Source organism: Panicum hallii, chromosome 6 (genome assembly GCF_002211085.1).
Source record: "Panicum hallii strain FIL2 chromosome 6, PHallii_v3.1, whole genome shotgun sequence".
Lineage (NCBI taxonomy): Eukaryota > Viridiplantae > Streptophyta > Magnoliopsida > Poales > Poaceae > Panicum > Panicum hallii.
In genome coordinates this window covers 3,074,790-3,097,674 of record NC_038047.1, presented here as the reverse complement: position 1 = coordinate 3,097,674, position 22,885 = coordinate 3,074,790, and the positions used below count along the sequence as shown (strand labels likewise).

The following is a 22,885-nucleotide window of genomic DNA, read 5'->3' as shown; positions in this document are numbered from 1 at the left end:
ATGTCCGGAGGATGCATGCTGTGAGGGTTTGTTTGCACAGCATACTGAATTAATCAGTGAAAACTTAAATACAGAGAATTCAGAAGTATTAAGTGGAGCAACACATGCTACCTTGACCGTAGCTAACATCTGATCATAACATTTCCTCTGTACAACTCTGCAACTGGTACTTTTGAAGAGAGAAACTAATACAAGACAAATATAATGAGGTAGCCGTAAACTATATCAGTGTTATCATAAAATAACCTTATAGCAATAATAGACCTAGACACAGCAAGAACTAGGCAGCAGCAAATTCATTATTTTCCAATCTTTAACTTTCTGTTTTACACCCTGATATCGATTTCAGAGAAACTGCTTCTGTGGACAATTTTATCATATCTTCGCTGGTCTTCACCTGTGCCCTCTGAAGTACATGTACACTCTCTGCCGAAGAAAACGGAAGGATGTCAGGAAACCAGAACCACAAGTTTTTTTTTGGTAGTTCAATTGGTAATGACACAGCAAAAACTTATCGATGCAATAATCGAGTGAGGGATTTATAATTGAAAGAGCATCCAATAGAAGAAATTTGTTTGATCACTACTGGAATGAGGAATAACAGTTTATTTAAAGTTAAGGATGAAACTCATGCACATTTGTCAAATCAGGAGTTTATAAACAAGTTGGTAATGAGCAGAGAACAAAACAAGAAAGAGTTTGAAAGGAATGGAGGAAGAAATAGGCAGTAACCTCCAGCACCCAGATGCTTATAAGAGATTCCAAGGCAAAGAATACAAAGCCGATAAAATAAAGTACCTGCAATACTCCAAAAAGGACAGCTATTAGTGCTATTGGAAGGGTTTTCACTGGCTCAAAGGATCATGAACAATTTTCAGGAGGTAAAAATTATTTCAAAGAGTGAAATTAATTGAAGACAACTTACCCCGACGAACATATCTCCAGCCAAAACTTCGATTGCAACAAGAATGCCCCTGATTTAGGTAAAGAAACTGGAATGAGAATTATTGCAGAAAGCAAACTCAGGGCAGAAGAGAACTTTACTGATTACACTTACGTAAGAGTTTTCCCCCTAAATATTATCGGAGGAGCAATTGCAGCAATGACACAAAACCCAACATGAATCTGGCAGGTATCAAAGCCATTGTGATGCTCAGTATTTAGAATTCTATTATATAAGATCAGAAGATAAGGACTGAAAAAATATAGAATACGGATAGAAATTTTTGCTGTTCTACCGTTTGTCAAAGATTTTCAAGTTGAGATGCCTAACACATGAAACAGCATTACAAAGTAAAATTACCGAGTAGAAGACGAAAAACTGGCCAAAGGTTACCACGCTGTCAGTTCTAGACAACAAAAGGCAGAGAAATTACGTTCAAGAAATTGTCCATACATAGAGCCATGTTTTATAATTGCTGAAACTTGGAATTTTTTTAGTTTGAAGAGAAACCTCATGGCACGGTACAGAGGCCTGTACCAAAGTATGTATGAAAGTGGACACCCAGACATCGCATAGATTACAGCGAGGAGAAAACTTACAATATCTGCAAACCAGAAAACCCATAAGGAAAAAAAATGTGCATATAGACTGAAGATGATTGAGTGGATGACAATTGAGACATTTAGCACCTTCGCTGCGAATTGACTCAACTAAGACAGCTAAAAAGTTCCAAAGGAGACATGCAATCAGTCCTGAAATTTTGGTTATACATGATGAACCTTATGAAAATTTTGGTTATTCAAGGTGAAAAAATTATCAATTGTGATCTCAAGTAGTACCTAGCCAACTAGCAAATGCCGTGTACTGTAGCTTCTGAGCATGGATCGGTATCTCATTGGCTATATCATGATGTATGATGGGATAGAACTCTGGCCAATTTCTCACTTCCACGACGACACCGGCTGCATAGACAAATCCATCTTCAGTACTCTGACAAAATAGAGTATGGTGAAGCTTAAGGAAAATGGTCTAGTGGATCTACCTCTGTTCATTGCATCCTCCCTTCGTTTGATATCCTGCAGCGAATCTCACACTTTTGAGAACTTGCATTGGTCATTAGACTTAACATGGAGAAAGAACTTATGGCAACTGAAATGAACACTTGGGACTAAAAACTCCAGGTCACTATGGAAGGGATTTGACAAGGATCATTAGCCATTCTGACCTGTTCCCGCCGCTTCAAATCCTGCTCCCATGACAACAGCTCTCTCTCCTTCTTCTTTGGATCCTACATGCAACGACATGCCATAATTCAAGACGAAATCATCAGGTTATTCTTGAAATAACACCTGGATTATGGAGCGGCATCGACCGTCGGTGCAAGAACGGTGAACAATTCAACAATGTACCTCGAGGGGAATGTCGATCGTGGCACCATGCTTGCCACTCCCTCCAAAGCCTGCCGGGAGCCATGATTTCCTGGACGGCACAGAAGCTGACGTTGTTGCCAAAGCTGCATTCTGTAAGGCATTGCTGATAATCAGGCTGACAGTGCTATGATGCTGCATGAACACCCTGCCTAAACACGCCATGATTGTTGCATGCATGAGATAGAACCCAAGAGGAATACAAGATCTGGCATTAGACGCTTCCGGTAAATCTCAACGAATCTTGAAACCAGATCAAAATGCAAGAATTTTTACTAGAAATCGACATTCCCATCCAGGGCAGGAGCAGGGAAAATTTTGGCATTAAAATGGGAGGAATAAGAACAAAAAATCGAGCATGTAACTCAAGACAATGTTGGGACAAGACCATCAAACGCATGGCTTCTTGAACAAGACGTTAGGAGATGGATGTTTCCAGAGGAAATGTCTCAACGAAAACAACAAGAATTGGAGCCTAAAGAATATGAACAACAAGAAGGTTGGCTCCGGGAAATACCGCGGTAGGATTGATATTTTCATCATCGGATGGATTTGTGCTACGAGGCATATGGAGAAGAGATCACTTGGTCTGAATAAATCCTTGCCTCTCCTGGGACGACGACCCGGAATCTGAGTGGCAACTGGCAATTGGTTTTCGTGTGGCCAGTGGAAGGAAGTTATTTTCAGTTAATGGCTGATTTTGCACTTTGGTCCTTGCCAGAGTCCGGTTGTTCCCAATTCACCCCTCGACTGCCAGGCTTTGGCATTTCCCTCTTTCCAGTTTCCAGCGCTACTAAACAAGGGCAGCTTTGGGCACTATCGTCAAGTATAGCCAACAGCCGAGGGTCCAGAAAGAAAAAGGGCTTTGCAATGGAATAATTTTTTTTGTTGTAATCCACAATCAACAATACCTACCTGGCTGCATCACACGAAACTCCTCTTCTTTTGAATTTTTGAAGGCATTGCATATAGGATATCAGAAAAAACATGACGAACACGGAAGGAAGTAGAAGGCTGAAACATGACAACCAGTAGACTGCGTTATAGACCCCACATGTATTTGCGGTCATTTGTCATGCAATCGTTTCAGAAGATCACAGAGGAAGTATATGACTGATGCACGGAGAAACACTGAGATCAGCTAAGCTGGTTCAGCAAGAAAACTGTTTGTGTTTGGATCATGGATCTTCAGAAAAAGGACAAACAAATATTTGGATCTAAACTGCTCTCTGAATCAATTGCATGCTTTCCCGGTCCAAAAATGAGATTTAGATACAACTTTGCATGGATTAAAAAAATGGCACAGAAATCATCTGTAGAGAACCATTCCACAGTTAACATTGGATTATTATAAGTCATCCGGGAAAAGGACGACCATCAAAGGTAATATTTTGCCATCAAGCACAGTACAGAGTATACTAGCAGAACATTGCGAAACAAATGTGGATGCAGTAACTCCAAACTTCCGCATTGTAAAAGGGAGTATCTTCTCTACTTAGTGATGGTGAACTTGAACGTAACGAAGACCGCAGTACTTGCATACATTAGGTGCCTCCAGATCAAGGCAGATATACTCGATTGGGTGGCCAAGGCCAACACCTTCAGCAGCTGAAACAACACAGCAAGTGTAGGGGTACATCAGTTTTGCATAAAATGGATGATCATGTGAATGAGAATACTTAGGGATGAGTAGAGTTTGCATGGTTCAGCTTTGTTGCCTACCCCCTTCACAGACGGCAATGCGGCCATCAACCTTGATCGGAGGTACCTCGTTGATCAGTTCCATTGGTGACTTCTTGCTCGTGTCCTACAACAAATAAAATGAATGATGGAAAATAATTTGGAAGAAAAGTAGAAAACTGATTTGCAGGACAAGGGGAAAACAAATCAAAGTCTGCAACTACAGCATATATCATATGAATCAATGAGCTACGCTTTGTCATGATCTCATAATGACAAACTGAACGAGGACTCAAGTAGTCAGGTGGCAAGACTCTTCTCATGTGTGGATAGGGTCTAGGGTTCAAATCTTGGCTTTACTTTCCAATACAAACAATGACTTACTGATGCTACCCACCAGATATACATAGAGATCCTGGACGTAGCTCCAAATTTCAAGGACAATGGGAACTGTAGAATTAATAATTCATTTCTGATAGTCTTTTTTTCCTAATAACCAGGAACGTTGGTCTTTACTCCACTCAACAGGTTGTCCTTTTCTCCTTGAGAGTGTGAAAAGAATTTCAGAGAAAGCACACGTCATGAAGATATTTGTCGTTTCAGGTATATTCAGCACTTGCGATGGTGCTTGATGTGAAATCATTATAATATTAGATGTAAATAATAATAATCATAATATTAACTATGACCCATGTTGAGCATCTGCTTGCTCGGAAACAACCAGCTATTTTTCGAAGTGAAAAAAAAAATGTTTCATGAGAGCAGGAATGTAAACTCGTATCAACAAATGAGAATAGAATAACCTACAGGACATGTTAAACCTTTGGCACGAAATTTTGCAATTGAAAGATTCAATGTGAGCTGCCATTTATCAGCTGACGCAACTCCGCAGCATTTACAAAATCCAAATACACAGTGCATTAAGATGATAGTTTCCTTAGGAACCAAATAAGGAGAGCTGAACTCTAATCCAAGGATAACTGAAGTCTGCAAATCTATATGAAACAAACCTTTACTTCAGCAAACGATACTTATACAAAAAAAAAAAAGCAATGTGGAACTAGGCATGATAAACAAGATGTCATATAGAAGCTCTGCCTATCACATCTGCAAGCCAGTAACATAATCCTAGCACCCAACTCAAGGGCATCAAAGTACACTTGAATATTTCACCACTGAGCAAGAACATGAGACGATTAGCATCTCAGAAGGATTCACATATACTAGCAACACAATGACGCCTAGTGAATCTATAAACACAAGACCTGAAGATCTAGCAAGGAACAGACAGAAACATCGACATGAACCATACATTAGACAGCCTGTAACAACAAACTCGATCGTCAGGGGCTCACTCAAGCGCATCAAAATGTCTCCACAACGCCGAGGCCGACCTAAACTAAAAAAATGACAGATAAATTAACCAGCGCCAGCACACAGCCCAGCCGCGTGCGGAACCTTCAAGGCACTATCTTTCCCGCCGAATCAGGCAAGACCGCAAGACCCGCGCGGAAATGATCTGGACTCGCGAGGCCAAGGCGGATCGGAATCTAGAGACTGGGGGGCGCGGGGGATATATACCTGCATCCACTTGGCGGTGTGGCTGCCGACGACGGCGGCGGCGCCGACGGCCTTCTCGGTGGAAAGGCCCCGCGCGCCGGCGGGGGCTAGGGTCTTGAGGAGCGCCGGGAGCAGCCTCCGCGTCGCGGTCGCCATGGCTGGAGAAGGTTGCGAGACTGGGGAATTCGGGAAAGAACGAGGAGGAGGAAGGAAAGGGAAGGGAAGGGAAGGGAAAGGGGCTTTTTCTTCGGATTAAGCCCGGTCCGTTTTGGCCCAAACTATAGGCCCAGTTGATATGGGCCTCTCATGCTGGGCTGGTAATATGTTGGAGATGTGGTGGAATGTATAAGAAGGCCCAGTTGATCTATTGGATTCCAGACTGCAGTGTTCTCTCCAGACATTCATAGCGCTGCCTGAGTAGAAAATATGATCACATTACAGTTGGTTTTGTGTAGGTGGTCATTGTTCACTGTTGATTGTAGATGTTATTTTTGCATCGAAACTGTTTATAAGTTGGTCAAAATTTGGCCATAATTTGTAATTGGTGGTCAGAGTTTTGGTAACCCTGGTGGTGCGCTAGTGCGACTAGGGTCTATGGAGGAGCGAGCATACGTAGGTAGTCATAGGCCATATTAGCTGAACAACGCTAACAGAAATGCGAACTCATCAACAAACATCATGTTCACGATGACATGCATTTTCTTGTGTCTTTTTTTTTCGGGGGACTATGATGTTTATGTTCTTCTATGCTTCCACATTCATCAAGTTGAGGCAATGGATGGACGACGTGTCGTTTTATGATCACCCATGGTTTTCTAGCTAGCAGTTTACAGTCCTTTGTATGCTCATCTCCCATCGTGAACACTAGAGCAAGACAAGTTCAGTTTGACGATAACTCCAGAAGTGTGTTGTGGCATTGGTTCGTTCTTCCATGACAGTAGTAGTGATGTGCTTATTACTAGCTTGTCTCTAGCTAGATCTAGCGCAAGTAAGTTATTCTCCAGTGTTACCCTCCCTTGCATCGAGCGCAGAAAATGAACAATAATAATAATCCCAAAGTCAACTCTGCATTCAGCATGAACAGTGCTCCTTCCTTTGTTCTCTTAAAAAAACAGTGTTCCTTCCTCTAGTTATTCTTGGGCATGTCTCCTTCCTGATCTTTTCCGCCCAACAAAAAAATAATTGTACACCGTACGTGGTCTGTGCAGTCCATGGACAACATCTCATGGAGTACGTGTCCACCGAGATCTCTCTACCTTTTTTCTTTCTCCCTGAGCACTTAGAGAGATCTAAACGGTTACGCACATGCACACATATCAACGTGATGAACGGTGACGATCTCTGGCTGCAGATTTCTGCACGCAAGCCATTAGGATGGTCAAGCAGGAGATCGAAGAAGGCGTGCAGGGTATTGTTACTTTGTTAGCTTGGTGACAAGTTGATGAGGGACAAAGATCCAGAGGCCGGCCGTATTGAATAACGACATCACGTGAGCTCTGATCGATGCTCGTGGCATGGATCCATTATATAGCAGTCAAAGTAAGACCTAAACCCAGCCGGCCGATTCCTACGCACACAAAAAGGCATCCTTCCTTTCTTCTTCCTCTCCATCTTTTAATTTTTTTTAATCTGAATGAGTATCTTATCATATCTTGTCTTAGTTAACCTAGATAGATTCCTCATCGAGGTTGCCAAAGCGAAGCTCATCACACTGTCACACACACACACACACACACACACACACACACACACATGCGCAAGCGCACTAGTGAATGAAGTCTCCATTCTCTGCTGGCTGCAGTGGTCAGCGTGCAAGATGCAGCCCTACCAAACCTTCCTTGCTTCTAGGCTGAAATGTCTACATGCCTTTGTTATTTGTGTATTATATTTTTAGGGCAGGGAAGAGGACAGAAAGGGTGCTAGTTTTATTAGTGCTAATCAACTTGGACTATCTTAATCAGCATGATAGAGATGGTGGCAGCAAGTGTAGGCACACATGAAGAGAAGGGAAGATGGGACCTTTCTAGGAATTGGGGAGTTGACATTGGTCCATGCACCACGTAGGTACCACAGTGCGAACATTGGATGTGTGCGAGGCCGGGGCCTGTCATGCATGCTGCTGGCCCTCTCTAGCTAGTCTCTACACACACTACCACCACTACCACAACAGGACAAGAGAGTGTAAAAGTGTCACTCATGACCTGAAAAAAGGCTACAGTATCAAACAAGCAACTCCCCAAATCACTGAATCGAGTACTTTGTTCTGGTGTGTTTAATCAGCAGCACTTCTTTTCATTTCTCTAGACTGTACTGTTCTCCTACCAATCAAAGTTTACTTCGTTCTACTATATAGTGCTTAGCAGTAGTTGTTTTGATCTCTGATGCTGGGTAATATTTCCATGTACAGTTTCAAAAGAAAAAAGATGAGTGACAATGCATTTTTCTTCTTTTCTCTAGGCTGTTCTTCATCCTAGCAATCAAATATACTTCTACCAAATCAAATATACTTCTACCAAAGTACTATTTAGTTTTGATCTGATGGGTAATATGTCCAGCCAGGGTTAGTTTTCTTCAGAAAAAAATAATCGCCCATGCAGTGACAGTGAAAACGATCTCAGGCACATATTAATCAAGCTAGAGTGCCCTAGCTCCAAAAATATTCTAAAGATGTAGCCTTGGTAAGCGAGAAGTCAAAAGATGACAACTGCCAGAATATGCCTTGTTCTAGACCTGGCACCACACCACACGGGAGGGAGCCCAGTGGTACGTTGGAGCCAGTTATTAAGCATCGGCAAAACACGCTTGCAGCAAGCCCTAGTGCAAACGATCGTCATCGGCCATCTAGTATTACTAATATAATCTTGTAAGCATTTCGAATCATCTTCTGAACCCTGAGCCCTCACGTGCTCTCTCTCTCTCTCTCTCTCTCATGCCCTAGCTATGGCCTGCCGACGACCACTGTAATTTACTTGCCCGGGCGTGCACTGTCAGTGGATAGCTACAGCCTACAGCTAGGGTTTAATTTGGGGCCTGCTTAGTTTACGAGGAGCACTGACAAATCGACCCTGAAGTTGCGGTGTCAGCGAGGGGTTCAAGGAGGAGGAGATGGCGGAGGAGGAAGAAGAAGGTCAGCACCAGCTGCTGCTGCCGCAGACGCAGTAAGAAATTACCAGGTCGCCGCCCAGGCCATGAGGCCATGAGCAGGGAGAGGGCGGTCATGCCCTGCTGCGTGGACGGGCGCGCGCGCGGTTCCCGAGGCGGCCGGCCGGGCCGGGCTGCCATTAACTCCCTGGAAGACTTCGGGCTTTGCATGGGAGATCGAAGCGAGGAGAGGACAGAAGAGAGATGCCATGCCATTGCCGTGCCGTCCGTTGCTGCCGCGTTGTTCCATGCATACGATGCGATGGATGACTTGATTTTGTTGATTTCTTTTTCATTGCACTTGTCGATCAGTTTTCTAGGCCACAATGTTGTTTCAGTATCCATCCGTCAGTGAAGAATTGCACACAAGAAGTAGTGTGCTCGTGTGAAGAAAATACTCGTACTGATCTCTGTGTCTAGCTATTGTTTTCTGAAGACTGAAGACAGACAGCGCCGTGCGTGTTGCAGGGGCGCACGGAGGATGGGAGTACGTGCTTGTTTTCTTGTGTGTCATTGTAAACGGTGTAGGATAGCGGAAAGTTCCTTTGACCGTAGGGGTAGGGGTGGCATTTCAATTCCGCGGCGCCGAGGTGAGGTGACCTCGAGTGACCTCACACGGCAGCAGCAGGGTCAGGGCAGGCAGTCTCATCTAGCAGTAGCTGCTAGCCTGCTAGCCTCAACAACAGTGAAGGTGATGAGCTCTTGTTTTGTTGTAAAAAATCGCGGCCTGGGCGAGTGTTGCCAAGCGGCAATTCCAACGAACCCAACCAAAAAGTTTCCCATCGCATTCAAGGCTGTGGGTTTTCCTATCCACAGGCAACGCTCCATGCATCCAGCCACCATCTCCTACTCCTAGATCCTACTGTAGTAGCCACACTACACCTATAAACATACGGAGTACTGCCAGTATACGTACTGTTTCAGTGCCTCTCTCTCTCACTTCCCACAAGAGAGTCAGAGAGAGAGAGGGGGGGAGAGAGAGAATGCAGGAGGAAGAACCGGGTGGTGCCGGGCTGCCCCTGCTGCTTTGTCTGATGCCCGCCATGAATTTGGAGCAGCAGAGGAGAGTGGCGTAGGAGTGAGTATTCAAGTGTCATACATGTACAACATTCAATGTGCTGTAGGACTAGAGTATTGCTGACGGGCCGGCCGGTTGCACTTCTGAATACCATGCCATTCTATATAGTCCAGTCCAGCAACAAATTAACACAATGAACGCCTTAAAATCTGCTACTACCACGACCGGTAACATATATGATACTATTTATTAATCAACTCCATGTTTGACTAATTTTTGCAGTCTTTGAATAGTGGAAATATAATTGTGGACGAGCACTATGTGTGCATACCTTTGCATCCTTCCGCCGTTTTACCGTGGATAGTGGAGCGGAGAAGCTACATTTCAGCTTTTTTCTTCCCCACCCACGCATGGAGTTTCCACGCTGCCACTCCAATTTGAGAGATCAACGCCTGCATTTCCTATATTAGAATTTTTGTTACAGATTAAAGTTTTTTTCTCTCGAATGCGCAGGAGGATTGCGCATCATTACATTAAGAAACGAGAATCATAGAAAGTTTGCGCATCATTATAGATTAAAGTTCAAAATTAGGATTACCTTAATCCGATGTAACTAAAGAAAGACGCTCATCTATATCTATATCGACCCTGTTGTGGTGACGGTTGGAAAATCGTACGGCGAGGCACAAGGGTGGAGGAAGGGGGCCATTGCCCCCACCCCCTATTTTAGCACTTAGCGTTTTACACCTACCGAACACCCCAAAAAAATTGTTGTGAGTGTCCTGCAGACAATACCCCATCAAAATCTCAGAAATAGAAAAACATTCGTCATAAAGTTATGAAACTTTAGGTTTTGAAAACAACAGCAATGACTCTCAACTTTGTTATAAGTTGCTAACAAATGACGCTCAACTTTGCCAACGACGATGCAAAAGAGGGAGAGAAAACATGTACACAAAACCTGCAGCTACCTAGATGGAGTTCATCACACTGAAAAGCTGGACATTCGAGCTAGTGGCTGAAGCAAAGTCATGTTTTTGTTGTGCTCCACCCATATATGCATGGATACAAGGAGTTCAAAGGGAAAAGGTTTTCTTGTGACAGAAACCCCAACCAGCTTCATGGTTTGATGAAGCATATGGCAACTCTTGTCCTGATCATATTTAGCCCAAAGAAATCAGCATGAGTAGATAGATGAATGGGCCCTAGCAAGAAAAACATGTGCCAACAACCCAACAGACACACACAACATTTAGCTAGTACTAGCTCCATCAGCTCTCATGCAAAAGGCCTTTTGCTCATGCAAGCTGCCATGCAATGTAAAAGTGGGGGATTGGAATATCTCTTTACCCCCTTCCTTAAGCAAGCAAATCCAGCAATCTGCCTGCCCCTTCCATTCAAACTGTCATCTCCTTCCATCTCTGTCCTAGAGAGAGAAAGTAATGGGTGTGTGTGAGTGTGTCATCTTCTTCTCTCAAGAAATCCTGACCTGACCTCTGTGTCGCCATGCCCAACAGGGTGTTGCTGCTCAGGTCTACCCCTGCCTCCTATCATTAACTCATCATCCACCCCCCTTCTTAGTAAACTACACTTTGCCCATCACATTCACATATCTCTCTCTCGCCCCCCGCCCCCCCCCCCCACCCTCTCTCTCTCTCCAGTCTGCAGTCTGCTTTTACATTTTTACCCTTTGTCTTTCTCTCTCCCCCACTCACTAGAAAAGGAGAGTATCCCGGCCATCCCTCTAGCTCAAGCCTCCACAAGTTGCACAAACAAAGAAACGAGAGGGAAAGGAGAAAGACAGCGCTCTTTATCACTCTGCAGCAACGAGTGTAGGAGGACAGGCCGAGACGACCCAGCACCCCAAGCTCCACGAGTGAGATCGATGGAGCTCTTCCCTTCCCAGCCGGATCTCTCCCTCCAGATCGGCCTCCCCACCAGCCCCACGCCCCACGACCACCACCACCACGCCGCCGCCCTCAGCGCCAGGTTCTTCGCCGCGGCAGGCGGTGGCGGTGGCAACGGGGTTGGCAACCCGGCGGCCATGCCGCCGTCGCTGCAGCTGCCCGTGCCGCTGCCGCTGCCGCTGCCGGTGCAGCTGCCCATGCCCCCCAGCGCCGCCGCCGCTGCCGGCGCGGCAGGCCTGTACTACCACCCCGACGCCGCCGTGCTGCGGCCCATCCGCGGCGTGCCGCTGTACCAGCACCCGCACACGCACGCGGTGCCGCCGACGTTCCCGCCGCACTCGGCGGCCCCGGGGCCGTGCTTCTGCGAGCCGTGCCACGTCGCCGCGGGCGCCTGGCGCCGCGCCGGGTGCGGCGCCGGGGCGCGCGTCGCCGGCTTCCCACCGGCCAAGCGCGCCGCGAGGGCGCCGCGCATGCGCTGGACGTCCACGCTCCACGCGCGCTTCGTCCACGCCGTCGAGCTCCTCGGCGGCCACGACAGTACGTTCTCTCCCTTCCCTCCCCCCGTCCATGACTCCATGCACTTAAACCTGTTCCTACTACCTCTCATTTTGACCTTGTCTCTAGCTTTCTTGTGCTCCTCCGATCCATAGCTTCTCCTATTTGCCAGTTCTTCTTGATCTCCTTTCCTTTTTCCATGACACCCTGCTTGTATGTTTGTGATGATAAACTACCAGGGGCAACGCCAAAGTCAGTTCTTGAGCTCATGGACGTGAAGGATCTCACCCTGGCTCATGTCAAGTCTCACTTGCAGGTAAATCCTCCTGCCGCTCCCTGCAGTCTACACCTCCTTTTTGTTCGATCATGCCGTGGCAATCTTGAACGCTTGATAGGATTAACCGTGTGGGTGTGAAAGAATGGAAGGGGTAGAAACAAGTTACACAAACACACATGTGCACATATGGGGATCTGTTCTCGCCTTCCTGGGTCTTGGAGTTTTGCTGCCACAGCAGCGCTAGACTGCCTGTTGCTCAGCTCTACTACTAGTCTACTGCACAGTGCACACTGCTCGATGCTGGAGTGTGTGTGTGTGTGTGTGTGTGTGTGTGTGTGTGTGTGTGTGTGTGTGTGTGTGTGTGCATGCAACAGGTGATGCATCAAAGGGGAAGAAAGACACACAGCAAAGGGAGAGGGAGGGATGGCCAGATGGGGCTAAAGTCTGAAACACTACACGATACAACTCCCTGTAGTGTCTTTCTTCGTTCCTCCATGTATACTGCTGCATCATGCATGGTATTACTTGTAAAACCATGGAAACCTGTGCTCATTAGCTAGGTCAAGTCTTTCAGCTCCCATACATGTAAAAGAGGGCTAGTGCAGGTTTCACATCTAGGCCACCAAGCTATGACACTCTTTCCATACCTAGCGTTATACCACTGGCAAGCACAAACATGAATCACACATGTATGATAGTAACTTTAACACTGTCTCTCTGTCTGCCAATGTGAATGGCGTTTCTAGCTGCTTTTTTTCCTTGTTGCTGATTTCTGCCTCAGCCTGTCAAATCAAATCTTGCAGCCCATGCAAGGTGTTCCTGAAAACGCAAATCTTATGATCTGCCAAAGATTCCGGTTTTGCAGCACAAGTTGCTTAGCTAGATAGGTATAGACAGATGTGCTTTGCCTGGCTCTAAACTGATCCTTTGCCATGTTGCTCCCTTGCCGCTGCAGATGTACAGGACCGTGAAGAACACCGAAAGGCCGGCAGCTTCGTCAGGTGAATAGTACAAGATTTATGCTTTTATTTTGCTTGTGTGCTTTAGAATCGATGCTAGCATGACATGAGTGATGAGCCTGATGCCGCTCTAGCTAGCCTTCCGTTTTATTCCATCTTCTGATCAATTATCGTTCGGCTACTGATCTTCACCGTCACTTGTGTTCCATTCCGTATGGCATATGCCAAGTAGGAGGACCTATGCTAATCTTGTGCTTGTCGCCTAATAATTGTCTCCTGTATTTTGCATGGGTCCTGCAGATCAAGCTGATGGGTTTGAGAACGGGTCGGCCGGCGAGATCTGCGACGACAACTCGCTCGACCTACACGGCTACGGCGGCGGCAAGCCGGAGTCGGCGGCCGCGGCACGGCATGGAAGGTTAGCTGCCTGTAACGATCATGGGAGCAGCACCGGTGCTCATTGTGCCCTCTGGAATAGCTCCTCAAGGTGCATATACGGTCACTAGTAGCTATAGTTTGTGTATACTTTTGTGCTTAATCCTATGATAAGTAGTAGTACTACGTAGCACTTGTGTGCATCAGAGGAGTAAAAGTAGGATTAAACATTGGATCAAGAACTTTTGCCTGATGTTACCATGTATACACTGTCAATCATCTCTTGAGCTTGGATTGGGTGCTTTAGTAGCTTTATTAGGTCATGAAAAGGGGGAGGTCTCTTTTACCCACATGCACTACATCTCCCCTCCCTTGCTGCTCTCTCCTAAGAATCAGTTCCCAATAAATATGATGAGCTCAGAAAAGTGCCCTACTTCATGGAGACCAGCAAGCCTTTTGACATGGATCACCCTTGTAGGCATCTGTATGCCTGCCTGCCTCAATTATGGCCTCATTATGTATACCTGTGGCCTTTTTGTCAGTATAGTGTAGTATGCATGCAGTTCATCATAAAGATAAGTGGAAGTACCAGCATTATACTATTTACTAGTATATAGTATATATGCAAGTATTTAGTATATATAATATTCCATCCAATTGTTTTGGTTTGAAGGTACAAGCAGTATCGAAAATAAAATATATTGCTAATTTTCATTTGGCTATATATCTCATTCCTGTTACTGAGATGGTATAACTGGTGCCCTAGATTATCTACAACTATTTTGTACGCTATGGTTACAGTTTTACAGTTTAGTTGCAGTGTTACAGTTTTTATAGGCTCTTTTATACACTACTAGTTACTGTGTTAGAGTTACTTTGACGCATCTGTACTAACCGAGCTCTGTGTCTGTTGGTGACTTTGTACTGTCTACAGGGAGGACTGGACCGGCTTCCCAAGCGAGTCCAACACTGGGAGCATGCATTCTCTCAAGGTAGATGCACACACAAGAACACTGAACTCATTTACACCTAAGATAGCAAAAAAGCTTGTTTAATCGAGCATCTCTGAACTTATATATTGCATTGTCGATCTGTACAGGAGCAGATGCAGTCCAAGAGCCTGGAGATCCTCTCGGACATGAACTCCTGCGTGTCGGAGACGACGTCCAGCACCAGCGAGCTCAACCTCGAGTTCACCCTGGGGCGGCCGCAGAACCGGCCAAACTGAGATCAGACCACGCCGCATCAAGCTCTAACTAACCGGAGGTCATCACCGTCGCTGCCGACAAGGATTAGCTAGCTAGGGGCACGCTTTGCTTGCTCATGGATCATGTTAAGATGGATGGATGGTCCCAAAGAGGGGGCATCATCTTTCACTGTTAAAAGGAGGCCATGGACAGGGAGCAGCAAAAGGAGGAGGGAACTAAAGGTAGCAGGAGGAGCAGCAGCAGCTAGGGTGGTAGAGATTGATCGCGATCGAAAGCAGCTAGCTCTCTGCAGCGTGTAATGGAGTTGTTAGCGTTTAGGAGGATCTAATCTGTTAAAGAGGTAGCTTTTTTGGAGCAGCAATTCGTGCATGAGCTCTCGCTAGGGGCCTGGAGCCCAAAGGAGAAAAGAGGGCGGCCTGTGCTGTTGCTTTCTCCTGCTTCATCTGTCACATGCCAATGTATGATCGAGCTCGATTTGCTCTATATCTGTGACGAGCTTAGCTTTAGTTTTGATGAGACAAGATGATCACCAATAATCGTTGCAACGTTTGCATACTGCTCCTGAAATTGTCAGAAAAGGCAGGTTCATAGATTCGCTTAAGCTACGTGCATGCGTTGACCCCCCCCCCCCCCCCAAAAAAAAAAAAGTTCAGAGGCAGACTTGCTAATACTTTTCCCTTTCAACAAACGTATATACCTGTTACCACTAGAACCGATTGGAAGTGCTGGTATGTTTGAGTTACAGTTCATTCCCTCTTGTCAGCAAGATCCTCAAGGGAGCAAAGTGACTAGTCTCTTCGGACGTCTATCTCATCGCTGCTGAGAAAAACGAGCTAGGAGCGTGCATGCTTCATTCAATTTCGCTCCCTCTTCATTCAATTCTCGTCTCCGTAAACGAAGCGACCGGCCGGTCTGGTTTCGGGAACAGCGAAGGAGTTGATCGAGCTGCATGCATTAACACAGCATGATCCTGCTGCTCCGGCATGTCGCATGTGTCACGTGGTTATCCAATCCAGTATTGCGTAGGAGTAGTTCTGGATCACTCCTCATTAGTTTATGTCATTTATATACTTTTTAAGTTTTGAAATTTAGACTACTTTATTTGAAAGTTTTAGGTTGGTCAATTAACATAGAAAAATCAAATAAATTACATCCACGCTGCAACAACTTGTATCGTTCATTTTAATCTAACAAATTGAAAAAAATGTGCCAACAGATGCATCAGTTGTAAAATATGTGCATCTACAGTAACAGTTACATCAAAGAACGTATTTTAGCATGGTAACCGAATGAAGCAATGTTTCATCTGGTACTTATTGCTCACGTGATGATAGGATGAAGGAGATGGACACTACTAGGAAAAGAGTTTTTAGGGGGGGTGCGGTACACACCCCTACTTCTCGCAGCTAGAAATAACTATTTGCAGGGGTAGAGGCATGCAAAATGCTCATCCCTGCAAATCGATTTCCAAAAAATAAAAAAAAATCAGAAAAGAATCAAAAATAGCAAATAGAAAAGAAAAAATATTCTAACTAACCAGCCACCACCACAAGCCTCGAGCATACCACCACCAAAATATCTCACTTACAATTTTTTTGACAAAATATGCACACTTGAATCAACCGGGGTTCGGACCGCTTACCTTAAGCCTTGTGCGTCCGCACTACACAGTCACTTGTGACTCTATGGGGTATGCTATTCTTTTGTATTAACTCGAAAATCTATTTGTAGGAGCGGGTGACGCCATCAAGCATCTCTAGAAATCCATTTTCAGGGGCGGGTGTCGCCACCATCCCTAAAAATATTTTTCTAATTTATTCTAAAAATTCATTTAAATCTTTAAATATAGCAAAATAAATAAAAAAGTGAGACTTCAACGCTGTGATTATTGTGAATTATAGATACTGAAAAAATATAACAAGTATATTTCAGTATATATAGAGGTTAAGATTATGAAAATCTCAAAGTATGACTTGATTTGTTTGAGATGCTATATAGTCATAGCCATGTACAGGCACAACTATTAAATGATCTTATGATTATAAAAGATCTTAAATAAATAATATGTAAACTATAAAATTTTAGATCTTACCACTACAACTTTAATATGAAGCTACTTTACAACTGAGATTGTTTGAAAAAATCAAAACTATCATATTTTAAAATTGAATAATTTATAATAATTTTTTAACTATTAAATAATTTTAAATGAAAAAATTATCAACTACAAGTTTTAGGTCTCGTCAACCTCTACAATTCTGATATAAAGTTTGACTTCAACCGAGATCATATGAAAAGGTTATGAATTTTTTTTACGTGGGACCATTTTTAGTGGTGGGTCGTGTCATCACCCGCCCCTAAAAATACATTTTTAGGGACACATGATGCTATCACACACCCCTAAAAATGGTGGTATTTCTAGAGTCGGGTGACGCCATCATTGATTCTTAAAAAATTATATTTTTTGGAGTAGATCGGATACTACAGTAATTCCGCTCCATTTGTAGAAATAGGTTATCTTTTGGCCGCCCCTGGAAAAAAATAAAGCATTTCTAAAAATTGTTTTTTATAGTGGGAAGGGCTAAATTTAAACTTTGGTAACTAGCTACTTTAATGGAAAGGAATGGGTTTGTTGTGAATTATATTGTTGGCAATTTGTTAAAAATATAGGGAACGATTCAAATTATACTTAAATAAAAATTTTATAAATAGGCGCCGGTGGGAAGCATGACCCAAGTTCTGTGCAATCGCCCTCCAGCATCTCCAGACTAACAACTTTATAAATAGGTATGTATCAGAATTTGAACTGGCCGGTTATGTACCCGTGAGTCCAAATCTAACACTGCTTCCTAATTACTTTGTACAGGGGCTCAAAGTCATATGCTTCTTCTGTCCAGAAAACAAAGGACGATCAGTTTTAGACATGGGTAATGTTCATGAGTGGTAACTTTAAACGACGATGGACTGAATCACACAAGGCTACTCTTCAAATTGTGACAACATCAGTTTAAGAACGATTGATAACTTTGACTTCACTATTTCATATTTGACCTTGGTAATTATTATACACAAATAATGTTTGTACAGGCGGCTAGAAATATACGGCATGCTTCTTAATTAAGTACCTTCAGTAACCTTTTTTTCAAGGGGGCTACTCAATAGGCAAGAAGCCGACCTGAACAATTATATTAATATGCGAGATTGAGCATACAAGATTTACAAGCATTGACGTTAGGGAGAATAAAAGACTTCAAACTATGTTACTAAACGCGACAACTTTTTCTTGCTTCGCTTAATTAAAATTTTAAACAATTGTGCACTTTTTTTTAAGACCTATCTCCAGGTGCACTATTTTATTTTAAGTTTAAAATCTCTTATCCATGACGAATTTTATATAATATCACTAGTTAGTGGGTGGGCTAGATTGTGACGAATTTGATAAATGTCACGTATTATGGGTCTGATATCCACCGTTGCAGATCCGTGATAGAAAAATGGTAATCGTCACATATTATGTACAGTTAGACAGTTAGTAACATTCTCTGAAAATATTATGAAAAATCTGTCACAGATTAAATTATTTTCTTGTAGTGCAAATATTGGTAGTCAAAGTAAACAGCTACAGGCGTCAATAATTCTACAAAAGGTGAAATAAATGAGAATTGACATGAAGCCAGCTTCTGTTTCGGGGAGTGAAGATGAAGAGACCTTGCCGTGCTGAGGTGAGTATTGTCAGCGGAAGTCGTGCTACTTCTTGAGTTTTACCACAGCTAGCTGGTGCTACTTACGTACAGGATACAGTTACGCTTGACAAGCGACAGCGAGGAAGACCGCGCCACCGTTCCGTCGTCTTGCTCCGCTGACCGGGCGAAACGCGACACTGGGAGACCGCCGAGACACTACTGCCGCTGACTGACACCTCGATCTTCAGAGCTCAGACCAGCAACAGCTCATGCCGTGGGCACGTCGATCTTCAGGGTCAGCCACGCCCGTGTGTGCAGATGCAGATGCCGACACGGCTGCGTGCTGGGAGGATCAGATTCAGATGGCTAGCTAACTGTAATTGAATGCCTCTGCAGACCCCATGCAATGCCATGCAGCATGTATGAATATAATCAATCCGAGGCCAATAAGTCCAGAATGTTTTTTCTTCAAAAAAGAAGTCCAGAATGTTTTCCAGTAGCTACTAGCTAGCTTAAACACCAGAGGTTTGTTTGGTCTGATCTTATCTCATCGGGCATCCCTGTGGCTGTGGCATTAGGGACTGGTGTGTCTGCTATGGCCAATTCATGCTGGGATTCTTCCCTCTGGCCTGCTGAACTGTAACACAGTAATTCAGTGCTCTTATTCGAGCCTCGACAACTCAACGACACAGCAATGGGAAGCCAAGCAGCATGCATGTTCACATGACAAGTTGCTTGTAATATTCCGGATTTTTCTAAAATGTTATAATTATGCAAAAATGTGAGCTTTCGAAAACTTTTCGTGTATGTGCTATTAGCTAGATCCAAAATAAGCATGGATTCTTTTTATCTCAAATTCTTAGTAATTCAACTCAAAATTTTAACTAAGGACCGTTAAACTGTTAGTGTGAAATAATTTGGAGTTATTTGGATTTCATGCGAACTTGTTTACACGAATTTAATTTGGTGTTGATTGAAATTGTTTGTACCAAATTGTGTGGAATTTAAATTGATTGGGCTAATCGATTTAAATTCAAAAGCTAATTCCTAACCTAACCCTACCCGGAACCAGCCCAGCACAACACCTGGTCCGTGCACCTCGGCCCACATTGGCCCGCTCGCCCAGGCCCGCTTCACGCCCCGTTCCGACCTGCTCAACCCACGCTGCACACCGGCCCGGTTCGCGCAGCTCAACCTGGCACCGCCCCTCGCCTACCCCTTCACCATGCAGGGTCACTGACAAGCGGGGCCCGCTTGTCAGCTTTTCCTCCCACCTCTCGCCGCTCCGCCTGCCTCGCCTCCTCCCCGCGACGTCGCCACGCCCACGCCGCTTCTCCCCCACTCCGCGCCAAAGGGGCGCACGGCCACGCCCTCTAGCCTACGTCACCCTCCGCCCGCGCGCGCCCCCGCGCCGCACCTCGCCTGTCCCCGCTCCGCGACACGGGAGCGTACCCGCCCGTGCCCAAACCCTAGCGCCGCATCGCCGCAGCATTGCCACGCTCCTGGCCCAGACGCCAAAATCCGCCGGCCACAGCCGTGCCCCAGACCCTAGCAACAACCCTATAAGAGCCCTAGCCACCGCCTACGAAACCATAGCTCCCTTGGGGTTTTTCGCTTCCCTTGCCGCCACCAAATCGAGAGAGAGGGTCGAGAGAAGGAGAAGAAGGAGAAGAAGGCGGAGCCCGAGGAGGAGGACTCGCCGCCAAAGCTCAGCCGCGTCGGCGCTCTGTTCAACGACATCGATGCCGCTGCTCAGCATGGCACGGCCTCGACTCGCCTGCGTCAACCCGCCACACATCGTTACCTTTACCTGCGAGCCCGACCGGTGAGCGCCACCGCCCTTTCCCGTCCTCCCTCCTATTGCCGACATGCTACGGCCATCGATGAACCTTCCCTTAGCAAGCCTAGGAGCACCGGCATGGTTTAGGAGTTGGGGCACCCATAATGGGTGCAGTTGCGGATCATTACAGTGGAGACGCATGTGACGAAGATGCTCGCTTCGGCAATTGAGGAACAGGTGAGATTAACTATGATTTATGGGATTATATTAAACGTGCACACCACTTACTCATTATGAGGGTGGGTCCGATCTAGGGCTAGCAAGTGCGGTACCAAGGCGGTAGGAGGATCAAGTATAGGTGCAGCGGCAGGAGGTGCTGACCTCACGTCCCTCGAGACGCAAGGGAGGCTTCATAGTTCTGGGGTGACCTCTTGCAGGATGTGCCCAAGACCCGGGAAAGCCGCATGGTACCGCGGCTAGTAGTTTCTGTCTCAGTAGACCGGTGTCTCGTCGTCCAGTTGGTTGATCCCTGACTGACTTCTATTCGAGTGGGTCCATGTGTACGACCCCTGCAGGGTGAAAACTATACGTATAGCCGCGTCCTCGGTTATGAACAACCTTCTGTTGCTCTTATTAGGTAGTGTTACTCATATCTTCTACCTCCCTCTAGTGATAACTTCCTACCTGGGGGCAGCTGAGGTGCGAGGAGCGGGAGTCCTCGCACCAATTTTTAGAGGTTTTGGAAGGTGTGTGTTGGACCGGAAGTCCGGGATGCCGGAATGGTCCGAGTTCGGAGTTTGGAAGATGACATATTTGATGATGCGCATGCATAGAAAATTCCAGCTTAATCCCTTGAACTTTTATTATACCTTTAGTATAGTCCACTTTAAACTTGCATATGAATGATGACGTGGACCTCTCCCATGCCTTTGGGGATAGTCTGTTACGATGCAGGATTCAACCCGGAGTTTGACCCAACGATGATGGATGGTACGATTGAAGACTATGCTACACTCGAGTTTGCCTGTGGAGGAGATTTCAGAAGATGAAGGATGGGTTAGAAGCCAAACTACCGTTTTCCGTTTTCTATCTGTTCGCTTTAGCCCAAGAGGCTTGTAATGGACCTCGTATTGCAAATTTTATGGATTTATGTAATAATTAAATCTATGTTTTGATCTTATGCAAAATATGACTATGATATTATGGCTGAAATAAATTCCGTTTAATTTAGAGATTATTATAATAATATATGGAGTTAGATTTTCGATTTGGGAATCCGGTTGCTTTTATCGCTTGAGCAGGCGCAGCATTGTAGGTAGCCAACTGCAGTCCATGAGATTGAATGAGGTACGTACGTTACAGGGAGCGTTGAATCGGCCTTGACCCCAGCACGGTCCTCAATCTCCTCCTTTTGGGTGCCGGCTTCCTGTTCACGTACTGTCCCTCAGCTCGCGGGGGGCAGGGAGGGAGGGAGGGAGGGAGGGAGGGAAAGAAGGGGAGAGAGAGCTCTGAGCTGCATGGGGAAGGAGCAGAGACCGCTGCGACCACGCCACTACAGCAAAGACGAGTAGACGACAGACGCGGAGGAGAGGAGCGAGACGGCCATGAGAGAGAAACAAGGGAGGAGGAAATCACTGAGGAAAGCGAGGATTGATGGGTCACCTCAGCGTAGGCCCTCCATGAACAGTGCTTCCTCTGACTCTGTCTGACCCAGGCCGGCTTTCCTCCTCGCCTCGCCTGCCGCGCGCTCGCTGCTCCGGGCAGAGTCCCAACTGCCCCCTGCACGGCTACATGAATGAGGAGGGCATCCCTCCCTGCCATAGCAGAGCGGAGCGGCAGGGCTGGTAACTAGCATCACTGTAGAACAGTAGGAGCAGGACACGGAGCATGTAGTGGCTAGCTAGCTACTGTAGTAGGACACTACCATATCATGAGGTAATCATTCTCAAATTATTGAGAGAATGGAGATGGACTCATCGAGTACAGCGGAAAAAAACGGTCCGTCCACCTAAAAACATATCTGGCCACAAAACCAGAACGGAAAAAAACCAGTTTGTCCACCTAGAAATATATCTGGCCACAAAACCAGAAGCTACGTGTGTACTTAAGACTCCAAATCTCCAGCCAAAGAACACAAAAGATAAGAAAAGGAAAAACTATGAAAAAAATATAAAAGACAAAGCTTCGAACTTCTTCTACGTCCTTCCTTCAACTTTATTTTGATCCCTATGCAGTAACAAATATCTCACTTCAGTTGTCTTCTTAGAAATTCTTGATGTAAGGATCGTCGATGGTCTTGTGTTGTCCGGTCACTATGTGATCTAGAAACTGCACTGAGTCGATCTCTACTATGTAAACGGATCAGGCACTGCCATTGCTTCAAGCTGACTATGGTGTTGCCATCAAGTACTCTAAGATGACGCCTCAAGAAC

At 45.4% G+C, this 22,885-nt stretch overlaps 3 protein-coding genes across 4 annotated transcripts; 1 reads left to right on the top strand and 2 right to left on the bottom strand.

Annotated features, from left to right (window-relative positions):
- Positions 1 to 110: 110 nt before the first annotated feature.
- On the bottom strand, positions 111 to 3,412 carry LOC112897460 (secretory carrier-associated membrane protein 5-like). Its single transcript, XM_025965754.1, has 12 exons — positions 2,888 to 3,412; positions 2,353 to 2,463; positions 2,169 to 2,231; positions 1,986 to 2,019; positions 1,783 to 1,905; positions 1,633 to 1,695; positions 1,454 to 1,547; positions 1,304 to 1,349; positions 1,058 to 1,125; positions 926 to 974; positions 733 to 798; positions 111 to 426 (listed from the first exon to the last, which is right to left on the bottom strand). Exons 1-12 carry the CDS (start codon positions 2,936 to 2,938, stop codon positions 394 to 396), a joined length of 801 nt encoding a protein of 266 aa, XP_025821539.1. The 5' UTR covers positions 2,939 to 3,412; the 3' UTR covers positions 111 to 393.
- Positions 3,413 to 3,632: 220 nt separating this feature from the next.
- LOC112896327 (NADH dehydrogenase [ubiquinone] iron-sulfur protein 6, mitochondrial) lies at positions 3,633 to 5,826 on the bottom strand. The gene is made up of 3 exons (XM_025964268.1): positions 5,632 to 5,826; positions 4,093 to 4,177; positions 3,633 to 3,978 (listed from the first exon to the last, which is right to left on the bottom strand). The coding sequence occupies exons 1-3, from the start codon at positions 5,764 to 5,766 to the stop codon at positions 3,866 to 3,868; spliced, it is 333 nt and encodes a 110-aa protein (XP_025820053.1). The 5' UTR covers positions 5,767 to 5,826; the 3' UTR covers positions 3,633 to 3,865.
- Positions 5,827 to 11,527: 5,701 nt separating this feature from the next.
- Positions 11,528 to 15,506, top strand: LOC112897300 (probable transcription factor KAN2). Of its 2 annotated transcripts, none has more exons than XM_025965575.1 (6): positions 11,528 to 12,213; positions 12,411 to 12,487; positions 13,404 to 13,449; positions 13,708 to 13,825; positions 14,717 to 14,774; positions 14,882 to 15,506. In XM_025965575.1, exons 1-6 carry the CDS (start codon positions 11,655 to 11,657, stop codon positions 15,008 to 15,010), a joined length of 987 nt encoding a protein of 328 aa, XP_025821360.1. In that variant the 5' UTR covers positions 11,528 to 11,654; the 3' UTR covers positions 15,011 to 15,506. The 2 variants fall into 2 exon arrangements, with proteins under 2 accessions (XP_025821360.1, XP_025821359.1); XM_025965574.1 differs by having other exon boundaries at positions 13,708 to 13,894.
- The last annotated feature ends 7,379 nt before the right edge of the window (positions 15,507 to 22,885 follow it).